Here is a 17,267-nt window from a genome sequence, read left to right as displayed (position 1 = left end):
TCACTCAATACCTTAAAAGAATGACGGCAATACGAGCCAGTTATATCAAAAAAAGAATTATCGATTGTAAGGAAGATGAGCTCAGTTAGAGAGGAGCTATCCTATTTGGGTTATCTAGTCTTGGCAACTTAGCTATTGAAATTTGATATTGTAAAATCTTAATGTCATCTATCATATATTTTTAGATTGCTATTTTTGTAACTGTTTTATCTTTTTCCCTTTTTCTTTTCTGTTTTGTTTGAAAAGGCCTTCGTGCTATTCAATAAACTATACTATACTAATTATGTCTTGTCATATTTTTAGAGACCATGATGACATATTGGTTAAGTTCACACATCATGACAAACCAAACTTAACTTGCCTTTGACTTAGATGGCTTTAACTTAATGTGGTCAGTATATTAAACTTAATATGTGACTTTTTAAAGTAAGCTATAGTTGGATTATATAACTGTGTCTCTTCTTTCTGTTATTTAAAAAAAATAATTAGAAACTATAATGTGCCCTTTGAGTTTGCTGAATTCATGATTTCATTTCCTGATCAACAATGTAATCATAAAAATATGCACATTTTGTTACAAACATATGCCATTTGTATGCCATTTGTAACATAATAAAGTAACATACCCACTCTGCCAGCACCAGAAGATCACTCTGATATTTACACAATGTTAAAATAACTTTTAGTTTATGTTTTCTAGAAATATCCTAAACAATTACCCACATAGTGCAAAAGACAAAGACCCATAATATAGTTGCAGTTGTTATAAGGATGATATTTACTTGTGAATGCAATAAATTTAAAGCTGAATGCAAGACTGGTTCAGAAAAATCTGAGAAACAAGTGAATGTGGTATGCTATCTTCTACACAAATTTGAGGCTGCGGTTTTTCCATGCAGTTCAGGAAGAAATATCTGATCTGGTTTCAAAAGCTAAGTTCATCCTAATATCCAGAGATGGAATTACCATTTTCAGATGTTCCAGTAGCATGAGCCAACAGTGAAATTCAAAATTTTATTTATTTTGCCATTTGAAGCTAGTTGCACAGAAATCATTGGGATTCTGTTTACTGCATTGGAAGTATTACATCCTTGAACCAAAAAAAGAAATGTCATCTGAATCCTCAATACTAAACCTGACAGCCCTTTGAAATAGACTAGGTAAAGAAACAGAACGCCATAAGAACTACTAAAATTCTATTCTTATAGGAATATATTGAAAGCCTGACAGAATTTATTCCTCCTTCTCTCTTATATCAAAGAGTATCAAAGCAGTATAATCTTGAGTTTCTCTCTCACCTCTTGTTTCTTACTAGGGCTAAATTGATGTTTTCTTAACAGTTGTGGACACCTTTTTTAGAGGTCCTGCACATTTCTTTCCCCATTACCTTCAATCTCTGCTCTATCTTGCAAAGAAAATGCTGGTATGGTGCTATGAGAACCAACTACAGACTCATCCCCACTGCGCGTATGCACACACACACGTGCATACACATACACACACACACACACACACACACACACACCTTGTTTGCTGGCATCCCAAGGTCACTAGATGAGTCTTGCTAACAGAGATCCCTGTTCCTGACTATTGCATTATAGCCTGAACTGGGAACTCTGTCATGACAAGTGTTCATCTGGAGATTCACTGTCTATTGATAAAGGTGGCAATCATGGTATTGGGACTTTGAGGGAATTTCAGTTAAAACTTGTGTACTAGGCATTGGTTACGGGTATCTGTTGTGCTTTCTTATGACTTTGCACGTTCAGAGTACCCGTCTCCCAGTAAACCAGATATTCTAAGTATCTCCTCCTGCACTTAGAATCTAGAATGCATTCTTCTTTTTAGACACTTTCCTAATCCTCCAGAAATGGAGAAGAACAGATTTAGAATTCAGAGAGCAGGGAGCTTCAGGCACAAGCAATGACCAGTGGAAGACCAAATGAACCTTCATGGAAGCAGGTAATTGTAATTGGGAAAGGATCAATGAACTTTGAGTCCAAATCTTGGGGTAGGAAAAAAGTAAAAGCTTAGTGGAGAGCCACATTAAATCTCCTGCTGCAACCTGAGCACCCTTTTTCCTATGTGTGCCTGCAGCATGCTTCTATGCAAACTTTGCCAAATCTAGCTGTTTCTTTAAGATGAACTGAGCTGACTGCTTTTCCTGCAGAAACTCTAAGGCACAAAAAACAGCAGATTTAGGAGTTCTAGAGGACAAGATGTGGGGAGTAATGACCATAACTTGCCTGAAAGGGAGATGTACCTACGGAAGAATATATTATGTAAGCAAATTTTGCAGGAATCAACAGTTGGGTATGTAAAATGCCTGTATAAATATTAGAAATTTTGAAGGATGAATAAAACCTTTTTCTCAGGTTGTCATCTGACACAGGATATGAGCTCTTAACTCGGATCTGTACTCCTGGATTCAAATTGATGTTACACTCTCAGTGAGGAGGCAGTGTTCTTGCTTTCTCCTCCTCTTTCTCCTCCTCCTCCTTCTCAAAACTATCAAAAACTTTGTATTTTTCCAAGAAGGAAGGTGATTCAGTGACTGGAGAGGAATAAGAGTGGGGAAACTTGCAAACAGTGCTGTTGACATCTTAAGGGTGGAAAGAAATTGTGGAGTCTCTTGGTGCCTTCTGAGCTTGTTTGCTTGCATACATTTCAATACTTGACCAGCAAGTAATGTGCTATCTTGTCTGATAATGAAATATCTGCAAGCAAACAAACAAGCTTAGGGAGCACCAATACACTACATACATTCTCTTCTTTTGGAAAAGAAATTGTTCATTGCTTCAGTAAACATCTGTAATGTGGGTTTGCAGCCAATTAATACCCAGCACAATGGGTGCACATATCACAGACATAGAGTAGCAAAGATGATAATTTGCTGTCAGCTGCAAAAATGTATCATGTTGCAAAATAGGCCTAGTTCAAAAAGCTTTCCTGTCAATCGTTTCCATAACATAGATTTCTCTAATAACTTCATGGGAAATCTTAAACTTGCACTGTGGTCTCATCTGTGAAATTGGTGGTGGCTCCCAAGTCTATAATAACTGAATATTGCATTTCCAAACTTGAGTCTGAATGAAGAGTGACTAAAATAGAGAATAAAAGTTGTCTGTTGTCAGTTGCCTGTTCTCTTGTTGATTGTCTGAGGCCACCCTGGCCATTCTGTTGAGAGGGAAGCCTGCTAGATTTCCTGAAAACAAGTCTTTGGAATGAGTTGGGCACTGGCTGTGTGGTTCTACTGGTATAGCACTTTACAACTGACTCAGAGGCCTGTATTGTAGCCATGCAAATCTTGGCCAGATGTCTGAAGGCTCCATAGTAGAGACATAAATTCTTTCCTTCTCTATTTCTTTGCTGGGAAGAGAGATATTTTTACTGATCTTGTTTGCATGGATTCTGCAGCAGTGGTGTCCAACAAGTCATAGACATGAGGCAAGAATGAAGAGAGTCTGTAATGCTTCCTTTTCTTACTACTTCCTCCATGTCTCAACTTTTCCAAATGCATTGATTGACATACAATGTTGGAACAGCTCTTCAAAGCTCTCTGGTTTTACTGACTCTCCAGCAAGTCCTTCTTAAAATTAATCAGAGCTGGATCATTCCATGACCAGTTCAGTTACAATAGTGATAATAAAGTAAGTTTATGACCAACCTTTTGTACTTACAACCTTCTCAGAACAGTAAACCAAAGGAAAGCTGAAGTAAGATCATAAAGACAGTTGTGGTTTCACTTAATGAACTTTGCCTAACTATTTGCAGGTCATGACATTTTAGTACCATTGTATCAATCATTTAAATTTTTGAAATATTTTAATTTATGTTTACAGTGCATTATTATTAAGGCTCAAATATTGGTTATGCAAGTATGGCAAATGTCTGTACAAAAATTATGCTGCAAAACTGAAGTTTAAATACAATGGTTATGCAAGAATGTCATTGGCTTTATGAAAATAAATATTTTTTTTAATATGGAAGAAATATTTGAACATAAATGATATGTCTTAATTTTAACCAGACTGAAATCTTTACTGAGAATTTTGAATAGAAAATTAATTCCATTGTATATGTAGGCATACACAGCTAGAAAATTCTCCAGGTACATATACTACAACAAAGATAAATTATAATTGAATCATTGAATTCCTCTGTAGTTTTTTCCCAATAAGAATCAATTATACTGAGAAGCTAGTTAAATATTCTTAAAATATGCTTAGTAAATTCAAATTTTTCATTATTAACTTAGTTGAAACTTCCAGGAAACACTTTATTTCCTTCAGAACAGCACAAGTTTTATACTAAGTTTTAAGATCTACTCATGTAGATGTGATTAAAATTTCAAAAGCAGTTGGCGATAAAATTTAGGAAAAATTGAAGGGCCATATTTTCTTTTAGCATTTTTCAATTTCTGAGTATTTTTTGTTAAAATCATGTTTGAGTTATTTATATTTTACAAGAACGTAACCTTTTTTCATTTGCCAAGAATGACATTAATAAAGCTTAGCAGTGCTATTCTAACAGTCCCACTGAAATCATCTTGAAATCCAAAAACTGACAAACTGTCAGAGAATGAAAGGGATTTAAATCTATGTGAGTATAAAAGATAGGTCTTAGCTTCCAATTTTCTTTCTTGAGCTCAATGACTTATGTATGGGCATATATACTACTTTATATAGACATGTAACGTCAGTACAGAAATTATGCCATTTTTACTTCACATTTTTTTGTTGATACAAAGAAATTTTTTTTGGATGGGAATGTATTAATTAATTTTCAAGACATTGCTTAAAAACAACCTGGAAAATATTAAGTCAATGAATTTAGTGTTGAATTAGAACTGTAGAGAGTCAGATTTGGATTCTTATTTAACCACGTAGGTGACTGTAAATGTATTCTGATGACATACTTCATAAGTCTTCTGCTAACAGTGCAGACTCCATACAGATGCAAGTTTACAATCAGACATTGTTTGCTGGTCACCATCCATTCTGATTGCTATTCCTTGTGTTGTTGGCAAGTCAGTTTTGCCTTTTTTCCCCTCTTTGCCTAGAATTTACTAAGGAACCTGTGACCCATAGGGTCAATGTTTCAGGAATATTTCCACATCTAAACAGAGAAACAGAATAACCATGGGCAGGCAAAAAACAATGGGAGCGTCTTTCACTACCTGCTGGCTTCCCCATTGATTTTCCTTGGAATTTGAATGAATGTTTTAATGTTGATTCAAAAAATTGTTGCCTTATGATGCACTGTTTTGCCTAATTGAAAATTACATTCAGACATGAGGGTTTAATACAGGTGTATGTAATAAACTTAAACAACTTTGGTTTTCAATAGAAAACTTGCTGAATAATAAAAACTTGCAGTTAGACTGACTTAAAAATTGATTTAAAAACTTGTAAACCACCTATTTTTGTATCTAGAAATAATTCCTTCTGCTCTGCAAGTTCATTTCTCTTAGTCTTGCTTGCAGCCATTGTTTGGGAAGAAAATACAGATAATTCTTACAATCTCAATTGAGCCCAACATTTCTGTTATTAAGTGAGACATTTGTTAAGTGAGTTTTTTTGCCATACTTTATGACTTTTCTTGCCACATATGTTAAGTGAATCACTGTGATTGATAGGTTAGTAACCAGGTCATTAAGTGAATCCAGTTTCCCCGTTGACTTTGCTTGTCAGAAGGTCGCAAAAGGAAATCACATGATCTTGGACACAGCAATGGTCATAAGTATGAACCAGTTGCCAAGCGTCTGAATTTTTATCACATGATCATGGGGATGTTACAAAGGTTGTAACTGAAAAATAGTCATAAATCACGTTTTCCAGTACTGTTGTAACTTTGAATGGTCAGTCAGTGGACTGTTGTAAATTGAGGATGACTTGTATATATTCTGTACACACTTACTTTTTTCATGTTACACAACTTCCAGTGAATGTTATAGCTGAATAAATGTTTGAATCTAGATCTAATGACCAGTCAAGACATTTTACAATATCGCGAATTGTTCCTTCTAATGATTACCATATTTTTCGGAGTATAAGATGCACCTTTTTCCCCCAAAAGAGAGGTTGAAAATCTGGGTGCGTCTTATACTCCGAATGTAGCCTCGCCCAGCTTCTCAAACGGAGGTTTCAGAGTCTGAAAAAAGCATCAGAAATGAAGCTTCAGAAAAAAAGCCCCCAAACAGAGCTTCAGAAAAGAAGCCCCCAAACAGAGTTTCAGAGGCTTTTTTTCTGAAGCTCTGTTTCGGAGGCTTTCAGGGACAGGAAAAAGTTTTTTCTGAAACAGAGTTTCAGAAGTTTCAGAAGCAGAAAGAAAAGCAAAAAAAAGCAAGGCCAGAGCTCACAACCAAGGAACCTGTTGCTAAAATTCACCTCTGGGAACAGCTGATCGGGGGTATTCCGGGAGGCTGATCCACCTGCCAATCAGCTTTTTTCTTATTTTCCTCCCCAAAAACTAAGGTGCGTCTGAAAAATACGGTACTCCTTTTGTTCTTTCATACTTTTATTTCTACTTGAGGCTCAGATCATTTAAAAGATCCAATTCAAATAGAGAGGACGGAGTGCTTGAAACCAGCCAGAAAGCTTGTGTAGTGTTTGTCCAATACAGCCTGAGGAAGCAACTGATCCTTTTGTTACTGATTATGGGTCACATCTGTTTGTTATGGCATCCACCTTAGCTTCTAGTTGTCTGGCTTTGTGAAGCTTATGCTGGCATGAAAAAGCTTTAGCATTCGTCTTAACCTGATTGTTTTTCCTGAATAATTGAATATCCGGTTTTGCTCACAAATCATTAATATTGAGTTTCTCAGAATCTTTGAAAACTTCTTTGGAATCCAGACAACAAATTTTGGGCCTCATAAATGGAACATGAATTTCCTAGCTTACATATATAACAATGAAATGTTGCATCACATTTAATTAAAAATCATCATAAGAGTTTGCCATAATTAAAGATATATTCCCTCAAGCCTTAGACTATCAATCTCAAGATCACATCTGACTACAAAAGTGGGTCTGGTTGTTGGTATCATGCGAGGAAAAGCAGTTGATTGTTCCACATTTTGGGGAGCTCATGGCAGGGACTGACATTTGGAAGTCTTGCTTTTATATAATGCTGCCAGCCCATTGGAAGAAATTCCCCATTGGGTCATGGTTTTTCTCCATTTCCTTTCCTAGTTATTCTTTTCTCACCACATTTAGCTTAAATTAAAATTGTTTTCCTTTATTTATTTATATTTCTCAATTCATGAATCCTGGCAATTATATTGGTAAGTCCATGCAGTTTTCTTGGCACTCTTTGTCAGAAGTAGTTGGCCATTGTCTTCTTCTCATAGTTAGTTACTGGCTCAAAATCATCCAGATGGCTTCATGCTAAGGCAGGACTAAGCCTAGTCCCTAGCCTGGTACCTTTAACCATTACACAAAACTACCTTTCATATTATGGATATATTTTTATAATCTATGGTGGAAATTTTCAAATGGGACGGGGGGGGGGGACAGAAAAATATCCTGGAACCATTAATCAATTGATAAAGCTACTGAATAGAAAATTGTCTGTCTGATGCAAACCCTTTTCCTTTCCTTTCCTTTCCTTTCCTTTCCTTTCCTTTCCTTTCCTTTCCTTTCCTTTCCTTTCTTTTCCTTTCCTTTCCTTTCCTTTCCTTTCCTTTCCTTTCCTTTCCTTCCCTTCCCTTCCCTTCCCTTCCCTTTCCCTTTCCTTTTCCCCTTTCCCCCTCTTCCCTCCTCCTACCCCTTTCTCTTCATCTCTTATGGCAGCTCACCTATCTAATTTTTAGGCAGCCTGAGGGTCCATAGAAACCAATCTACACAATCAATTCAGGGGTGAAATTTACTTACCTTCACTACCGGTTCGGAAATGTGAGCGAGTGCACGCCTGCCACCTCCACACATGCACAGAGCCTTCTGTGCATGCGCAGACAGTAAAAAACGGGATGTGATAACGTCCAGGTGGCTGGGCGGAGCCTCCTGCTGCGGCACTACCGGTTCACCCAAGCCAGATAGAACCAGCTGAATTTCACCACTGAATCAACTCCATTTCATACATGTCCACTTGTGTTGAGATTGTAGCCCTTAGGATTCCCAGTTGTGCCTTGCCCCAGTGACTGCATTTATGAGAATTGTGCCCCAATGCATCTGGAGGGGAACACATTAGTAAAAGGAGTTTTAAACCACTGCAATCTGCTTGGAGTGATTCAAGTAAAGAGTAGGATTTCAGTATTGATAGGTATTCATGTATACATGTGTGAACAAATCATTAAAGGAAATAAGACCCCAATCTTTTTTTCTTTTACTCTGGCTTTGCTGTAGGTGGGCTTTCCTTCTTTGTAGTTAAATTAGTTTACATTTTTTGGTTCTGTATTTTAAGGCAGTTCTTCAGATCATTTTACATTTTTCTCCAAACTCCCCATGCAAATCTCCAAACAGAGTCATGAATCTTGCATAATGCCTATCAGATGTAGATATTAATAAATAGTGGCAAAAGCAGTAAAATGGAAACTTGGCAATTTTATTGGCCATAATTTTATTTGCACCTATTTTTAAAAAAAAAAACTATAGAAGAATGTCTGTGAATGAATGAGAAACTTCCAAATATCTTACTAGGAGGTCTTCTCTGTTGTTAATCTGGGATCCTTTTCTCCTCATCCAAACCAGGATGGGGTTAAATATTTTTCTTTGTTAGTGTTACTGTAGTTGGCAACAACAATCTCTTTTAAGCCAAATGTAGTTTTCTTTTTAAAACGTTGTTTTGTAAGAAAACCTGGACTGTTCTATTACACTACATATTGGACCACCCAATAATTTCCATACGCTGACTGTGACCAGATGATATATTTGTGTATCAGACAAACAGAGCTTCCCGATTAAAACAACCAGCCAGGAAATAAATAGCATTAAAAGAGGGGATTAATGTTAATATTTTTCATACTACTTTGTATCAAATGTTACATTTAAATGCAGTTGCTATGCGAAATTTTTAGTAGCTCTGGATGTATTTTTATGTATATTTATAATACATAGCAATATCTAAATTATGTATCCTAATCTTTCTTATATTGACATTTATACAGTATTGATATTCATAACTTTTTTTTTTTAACAGACGATTTTGCCGAAGAGGAAGAAGTTCAGTCCTTTGGTTATAAGAGGTTTGGTAAGTTAGACAACACCTTCAAATTTTGTCATATAGACAAAACAATTTCCCAAATGAATTCTCTCTATATGTTACTTGAAACATGGTCAAAACTTTAAATCATTCCTTGCCAGTAGAGGCAAGAAATGTGTAGTGGGGAGATTGATAAAGTACATTGGTTACTTCACTGGTGATTGTACAAAATGTGCTTTTGAGAAGGATTTGTTTTTGAGCATTTATTTATTTATGTAAAAGCTTCTACTGTTTTTGCTATTCAAAACTAATATACTATGATAGTAACTATCATCCAACATTTGTAATTATAATTTTCTGAATAGCAGGATGAGTTGCCATATCATTAAAAAGTGCCTAATTAAATGATTTGCGTTTTCATTAAACATACAAAATATAGCCCTTTGACTTGATGTTCAATAGCACCAATCAGTATCTACTAAGAGTATCTTATCTTCCCCATGTAAATATGTGGGTGGAAAGTTTAGCACAGAGCTTCCCAAAATGAGATAAATTGCCCACAATTGGATAAAAATGGTTTTTCTTTGGCTAATGACAAATACATTCATTATCCAATTATAATGTTTGTTATAATATTATTAAAGATATACTTATTAACTATTAATACACCATATATTTAGTAGCTGAGCTTTATATATTTTATGCTTTTTACATTGTTATACCTGGACTATAATGAAGTTACTATGAAAATTATACTTACAAGCATGGCAATAAAAAAAGTAATATTTTGCATCATTTTAGATCTGCTGAGTCCACATGTAATAGTTAAAATGTAACATGACCTTTTAAAAATACTAGTTGGCCCTATATCGCTACTGGAATAATAACTGAAAAGGATATTAGGTTGTTTATAAAAAAAATAAATCTAATTATTACAAAGCTGTTTTCAAGCTACCAGTCTGTCTCTGGAAAATAAATCTCAGATGTTGACAATTGTAGAATAAATTTGACCAACACTGTTGCATTTGACTTTTCCAATTTTAAGAACATTTTTTTTTGTTTTTTCCTGTTATGGTTTGGTGTCCAGCCAGACTATGACACCTCATTCATGATCCCTTGTTAGCCAGTTGAATTTGCTGCAGGCACAACCCTTCACCACTGTTCACTTATCATGGGTCTTTATGGGCCTTTGACTTCGACTGCAGGAAAAACAACATACCTCATTTCCAAGAACATATTGGCTCCTGTAATGCCTAAACCATTCATTATAAAATATCATTCAAACATTATGCAACTTCCTAATAAATACTGATTCCCCATTCTTCTGGAAAATCACTATATCTGTTATAAAACATGTGTCCAGTGTTTTTCTAAAATGCAAAGATCGCCAGTTAATAAAGATTGGGAGATACTGTATATCAGAGGTGTAAAACCCACTTGCTTCGTGGTCTATATCGTGACGTATCATGACGTTTTTTGCCTTTATGGAGCCAGGATGGGCTTGGCATGTATGGGCCATATCTGGCCCATGGGCTGCCAGTTTGACAGGCCTGCTGTATATTGCTGGTTTCACATGAGCAATTTAAAGATTTTCTGCAGCTTCTATAAATAAAGGTGTACAAAACCATACTTTTTAGTAATTCTATTATTTTAGGAAGAAAGCTAAGTAATACCATTTTACATATTTTGGCAGACACTTCTAGATGTTGCCAACTGTGGCTATTTGTTGACAGCATTGTTATATCCATGGAACACCTGCCAATGTGTGTATAAATCAGTGGTGGGTTGCCCCCAGTTCAATAGAACCGGTAATAAAACCGGCGGGAGGCTCCATCTACCAACCCTGATGTCATCAAAATGCTTCTGCGCATATGCAGAAGCTTCTGCGCATGCGCAGAAGAGCGTGCGTGTGCGCGAGTGAAGTGAGCGCGCGCATGCGGCCCCACTGCGAACCGATAGTAAAGGTAAGTAGAACCCACCCTTGGTATAAATGTCTGCTCGTAATGAATCATATTGCTGGCTCTCAGATATAGATATAAAACTACGTTAAATATGTATATTCTTTTTGTCAGATTATCAGTTTCGGGACCTATGTATTTTTGGGGGGGGCTATATATTTTAAAATTTGTCAGCTCTTCAAATAATAGCATGTCTTTACTGATTTTCTCTGGTAGGATACCCAATAGGAACAGGTCAGGTTTTAATTCTATATATTGTTGTAGCATTTCTTCTAACCATGTTTTAATTCTAGTCCAATAATTTCTCGCTTCTGGACATGTCCACCACATATGATAATACAATCCTGGTATCTGATCACATTGCCAACATTTAGCTGATTTATCTTTAAACATTTTCGCCAATTTTTCAGGTGGCATATGCCACCTATAAAAATTTTTATATTGGTTCTCTTTATATGCTGTGGACATTGTTAATTTGTAATTCCTTTTCCATAGCTGCTGCCATTTATCTAGTTCAATTGAATATCCAAAATTTTTCACCCAGGCTATCATTGTTTCTTTTACCTGTTCTTCTTCTAGTTCAATACTAAGTAAGTAATTATATATTTTTAAAATTATTTTATCATCTGTTCCTGTGAGTATATCTGAGCTGTGTCCATATCTGAGCTAATTATCCCAGTTGATACGCATGCAGAAAAATTACTCCGTATGTAAAAACAAGTCACATCCTGAGAATATAATCTAACCTTTAAGATGCATTCAATGCAGAGGTGGGTTTCAGCAGGTTCTGACCAGTTCTGGAGAACCGGTAGCGGAAATTTTGAGTAGTTCGGAGAACTGGTAGTAAAAATTCTGACTGGCCCCACCCCCATCTATTCTCTGCCTCCCAAATCCCAGCTGATTGGGAGGAAATGGGGATTTTGCAATAACCTTTCCCTGGATTGGGGAGGGAATGAAGATTTTACAGTATCCTTCCCCTGCCACGCCCACTCAAGTCATGCCACACCCACCAAGCCACACACACAGAACTGGTAGTAAAATTTTTTGAAACCCACCACTGATTCAGTGATTATCATAATGGAGTCTAATGCATTTGTTCTGTATGGTAGCATGCTGAACATTGTTGAACAGGAACTACAGCTCTTAAATAAAATAGCGCCAGGTGATCCTCAAAGTACTGCTACAACTAAATTGTAGTTATAGGTAACTACACTGGTTACCTATAAACCCAATGTAGTATTTGTGTGTAAATCCTTTCACAATTTAAAAACCAAGAATGTATAATGAATGCTTTCCCCAGTAATGTTAAACTCGAGTTTTAAGACTGATTAAGCTCTACTTGTGATCCCTTCCAATGGGAATGGCACATAATGGAAAATTTGAGAGAGGCCCCAGTTGGCAATATTTTGAGATAAAAACAGCTCCTTTTTACAGTTGTTTGGACTGTAATGTTGCTCTGAGTCTTATTCAGATTGTACCTATCTTGTCTTTTATGTGTTTTTTTTAAAAGCCTCTTTATATGTTTTTGGCAATGATGCACAGTATATTTTATATTTTGCACAGTCTTGGGATTATTTTATCCAAAGGACAGAATGTATAAGTGAACAATAGTAAAAATGTGAATTCTGATATAAATTCAATAACTTCAACAAGGTTACTCTTAACTATGTGAGTAGAAGTAGCCTATTGCTACTGAGATTGTAATTTCAGAGCAAGCGGACAGCATCAGGCTGTATATTAACTTTCTAAATGGTTCATTAAGAACCATTTCTTAATGATCTAATTATGATAATAAAATCTCTGGCTTTCAGATTTTTCTTTCTGAGTTACTATCTGAGAAAAATAGAAGAATGTTTGATACAGTGTGATCTATTATCTAGACAACTTAGAATTACACCGACTTCAGTCTGACCTAAGCATAGTATATAAAATTATCTGCCACAATGTCCTACCTGTCAATGACTACTTCAGCTTCAACCACAATAATACACAAGCAAATAATAGATACAAACTCAAGGTAAACCGTTCCAAACTCGATTGCAGAAAATATGACTTCAGTAACAGAGTGGTCAATGCATGAAATGCACTACCTGACTCTGTGGTTTCATCCAAAAACCCCCAAAACTTTAACCTTAAACTGTGTACTGTTGACCTCACCCCATTCCTAAGAGGTCTGTAAGGGGCGTGCATAACTGCACCAGCATGCCTACCGTCCCTGTCCTAATATTCCTTTTTACTTACTCTTTTCATGTATTCAAATTATGTTTATACTTTTACCTGTTATCTTATATATGCTTGACAAAATAAACTTATGAATTAAGATCTGCACTAGAATTTATATATTTTATATAAATTTTTGTTATATTTCTACAGTTCATCTATTTCTACTTGCATTCTGAATAACACTGCTGGTTAGAATAGATATGCTTGAATATGTTTTTTTATCAACTTTATACATCACCCTTCTCAACTAAGTGATCTTTCAAATAGAAGACAATATGCAAAATTATAACTTGGAATGAACAGAAATGAGATACAGAAATGTTGCTAATCTTAGCAGATACCACTTTTTTTTTGTTTTACCTAAAATTCCATAATTAGTCCCCGAGCAAAAATCTTCAAATTTATCCTAAAATTAGATGGCAATTGAGCCAGTTTGGCCTAATGGTTAAGGCACCAGACTAGAAATCAAGAGACAGAGATTAAGAGAGTGACTGGCCTAAAATCACCTAGCTGGCTTTCATGCCTAAACCAGGATTACAATTCAGTCTCCTGGTTTCTACCCTGGTGCCTTAAACCACATTCTGACAGTAATTAAATTCAGCTGTATGTATGTGATCACATATCCAGAAATCATGGACTGGGCCTTGAACTTTCTGGCAAACCTCTGATAGGCTGTAGTGCCTTGGCATCTTGAGCACTAGCTTCAAAGGAACATTTTGATAATTTTGTAAAATGCTCCTCCAAATAATTTGCACAGCTCTAATACAATACTATTGTACTCGTGATAGCTAGAACAACAATCACTTTTTTTACAGTGCCGTATTCTTCTAACCAAAAGATAAAAAAGAAAATAACTGGAGAAATGTGTCTTCCTTTGAAGCCCTTTTCAAAGGCTCCTGTGATAGCTGGGCTTTGCAAGCAAATGGAAGAATGCAATGCTATTTAGATGACTGACTTGATTCGATCTGGTGATTTTTATCTGCTTGGGAATAGTTCTGCTGCTTATAAGAGTATGCTGTTCTAGTGACAGAATGGGATGCATAACCCACTGGTGCTACAGAGTGTTATACACACTTGACAACACGAAACTATTTGCTGACTCGAATTATCGTTTCTCTGGTTTGCGAGGTTGATGAAGTGCTTGAGAAAGCTTGTTTTCTTATCACCCTCAGATAGCCATTAGTCACAGAGCAGCCTCTTTGAAGTCATCTTCTCTAGATAACAAACTAGAAATGTATGTGCATTGTTTTTCTTCAGGAAACTGCCACCAGCACTAATCATTCTGTAAGGCAGGCATTTCCTGTTGAGAAATACGTCTTGTATTTGTAAAAAATGATTACTCTGAGATTTGACTCTGAAAATCCCACTGTATCTTGTTGCCCTATTATATGATAATGCAGGTCACAATTTTGTTTTATTTTAAATAGAACAAATTGCAAAAAAATGAATATTTAAAAAAGCAATATAGTCTACAGCAGTGGTTCCCAATCTTTTTTTGGCCATGCCCACCTAAGCATCTCTAAAATCCTGATACACCCCCCCCCCTCCCCAATGACATATAATTTTTACTTTACTCAAAAAGTGAACTCTACTTACCCGGAGGAAACCTAAAAGGCCATTAACTTGGTTTAAACAAGGTTCAAATTGCCCCCATTAAAAATCAAATTGCCCCCCCCTGTGGAGTGTGGGTCCCACGTTGGGAATCACTGGTCTACAGGTAAATCCCAGTGTTACATATTAGCTGGAATAAGACTAACATAACAAAAATGAATAGAGAACTGATAAATTCCACTTTATAAAAACTCTCAATTTTCAGTGGCCTCCCTAGAGTTAAAAAATTCAAGCTAGTGCTCCCATGAAAAAATACTTGGTATAAAATTTAGACATTTTGATTGTTGTTCTTTGATGTAAAAGTGTATTGAATTATTCAAAGAAACTGCAGTGGTTTGTTCTTCAGAACTGTACATTTGGTATGTAGATAGCCTACAATTTTGGAACGTTCTCTGTTTATTTTGAGAAAATACTTCCTCTAATTGATGTTAGGAATATGTCATTGCTGGGTTAACAAGAATAGCATCACAATTTTTGGAGGACTATGTAATAAAAAACAGGTATTTGGAGGAAATCTCACTGATTTTATGGCACGAAGGAAAGAAATGTTTCCAAAATGAAAAAGAAAAAAAATCCTTTTCAATTGTAAGATTGAAACAATCATTAGCTTCATGCTTCTATATGATTTCTGACTGAACCAGGGAAATATCTGACATCCTGACACACAAATATGCTAGGACAGTGGTGTCAAACTCGGTGGTCATATTGTCGTCATGTGACATATTGCAGCTTTATTCCCCTTCGCTGAACTGGCCGTGGGCGTGGCCAGAGTGTGATGCAACCAGCCTGTGGGCTGCGAGTTTGACACCCCTGTGCTAGGATGATAATATACTCCCACATACCCATAAAGAAAGAGTTAACAAAAACCAGAAATGTGGTGGGTAAAATTAATCTATGGAAATTCCAGAATTAGGCAATTAAATAAAACCAGTTTCTTCTTTCAATTTCCCATCTTTTCAGAGCCAGGGCTCAAGGTCCTTAGTAACGCACAGCTGTTTGCTCTCATAAAATAAAATGAAGGTTTACAATTCAAGTTGCCTACAGCTGCAAAGGTCAACTATTCCAGATTTTTCTTCTTTATAATAGGCTTTGATAAAATACATGGCTGCTTGAGATATAGGATTATATTTGCTGCTTATGCTATAGTATTTGCAGGATTATCTAGTGTCATAAAAATTTTCACAGATAATCTTAATCATATAATTTTTAAATTTTGGATCAATAAAGTCTCCATGTTAATCATATCTTGCATTATATTTTATGGTAATGTCAGAAAAATTGCTTCTTAGATTACACACACATATATGATAAAAATTTAAAAATACTTAAATATTTTTCTATTCAGAATGTTAATGTCTTCACGTATGCTCCTCTACTGAGGAGACTGCTAGATTTTCAACGATCATTAGAGAAGATAATGTTAGAAGTTAAAAGGCCATTAGCTTCAGAACTGTACATTTATAAATACCTATGCATTCTACCACAAAAGTAGTCTTTCAAAATCAAAAATGCTTATTCCAGTGCAGTCCAGAATCACAACTAAAAAACTCACTAAATGATAATGATAATCTGAGTCTGAGAACTAGGAGAGTAAATAGTGGAAGACTGACAAGATGCCAGATATCTTCTTTGCCAAGAGAATGGTAAGGCTGTCTCAAATCAGTTCCTGACCTTCCTATTCCATTTTTTCCTCAACAGTTTCTGTTCCTTGCTTTGAAATTTTGTCAATGTATACCCATCCTAGCTAAATAAGCTTTGGTACATTTGCAAGCTTCACTTAATGTTTCACATAAGTCAATCAGAACCTAATACAAACTAAGAAGCAGGAAATTGAGAATCAGCACTACAAAATAAGTCAGAATCATAAACAAAGACCAATTAGGAATCAATCTGCATCAACTGGAAACCAGTTTGGATAAAGACCAATAAAAAAGGCTCCTGGCTATAAAGACACGAGCCAAGACAGACCCTCCTCAGTTGCTGATCTGCCCAGCAGACTACCTTATTTCTAAAGATGTCAGCCATAGTTGCAGACAAAACTTCAGGAAAACTGTTATCTAGACCATGATCATTAAACCCTGATAGCCAACATCACTCTTCACAAAAAGTCATTCTATGAATATAGGAGATAGTCAACGGTGAACTACTGTGGAAATCTTTGTTTATAATTCACATTTCTGAGGCCATCCAACTTCTCAACAGCACTGGGCAGCATACAAAATGAAAATCAAAGAAATAGAACAACATCGGAAAATAGAGAAGACGGTTAACATAGTTGAACTGAAATAAAAAGCTTTCGGAAAGGATTCACAGTCTACTCTAGCCCAAGCCTAG

General features: G+C 35.9%; 1 protein-coding gene across 1 annotated transcript in view; it reads left to right on the top strand.

The window, feature by feature from the left end:
- Positions 1 to 17,267, top strand: part of COLEC12 (collectin subfamily member 12) — a 94,767-nt gene that overhangs the window by 7,044 nt on the left and 70,456 nt on the right. The window contains exon 2 of the mRNA XM_070940989.1: positions 9,107 to 9,189. Coding sequence (XP_070797090.1) covers positions 9,107 to 9,189 — 83 coding nt within the window. The remainder of the gene's footprint in view (positions 1 to 9,106; positions 9,190 to 17,267) is intronic.

The sequence above is a fragment of the Pituophis catenifer genome, unplaced genomic scaffold, assembly GCF_029215685.1.
Source record: "Pituophis catenifer annectens isolate HBS135680 unplaced genomic scaffold, rPitCat1.0.hap2 SCAF_3, whole genome shotgun sequence".
In the NCBI taxonomy this organism is placed as follows: domain Eukaryota; kingdom Metazoa; phylum Chordata; class Lepidosauria; order Squamata; family Colubridae; genus Pituophis; species Pituophis catenifer.
The sequence above is the reverse complement of the archived record's forward strand: the minus strand, read 5'-3'. Positions and strand labels throughout refer to the sequence as shown.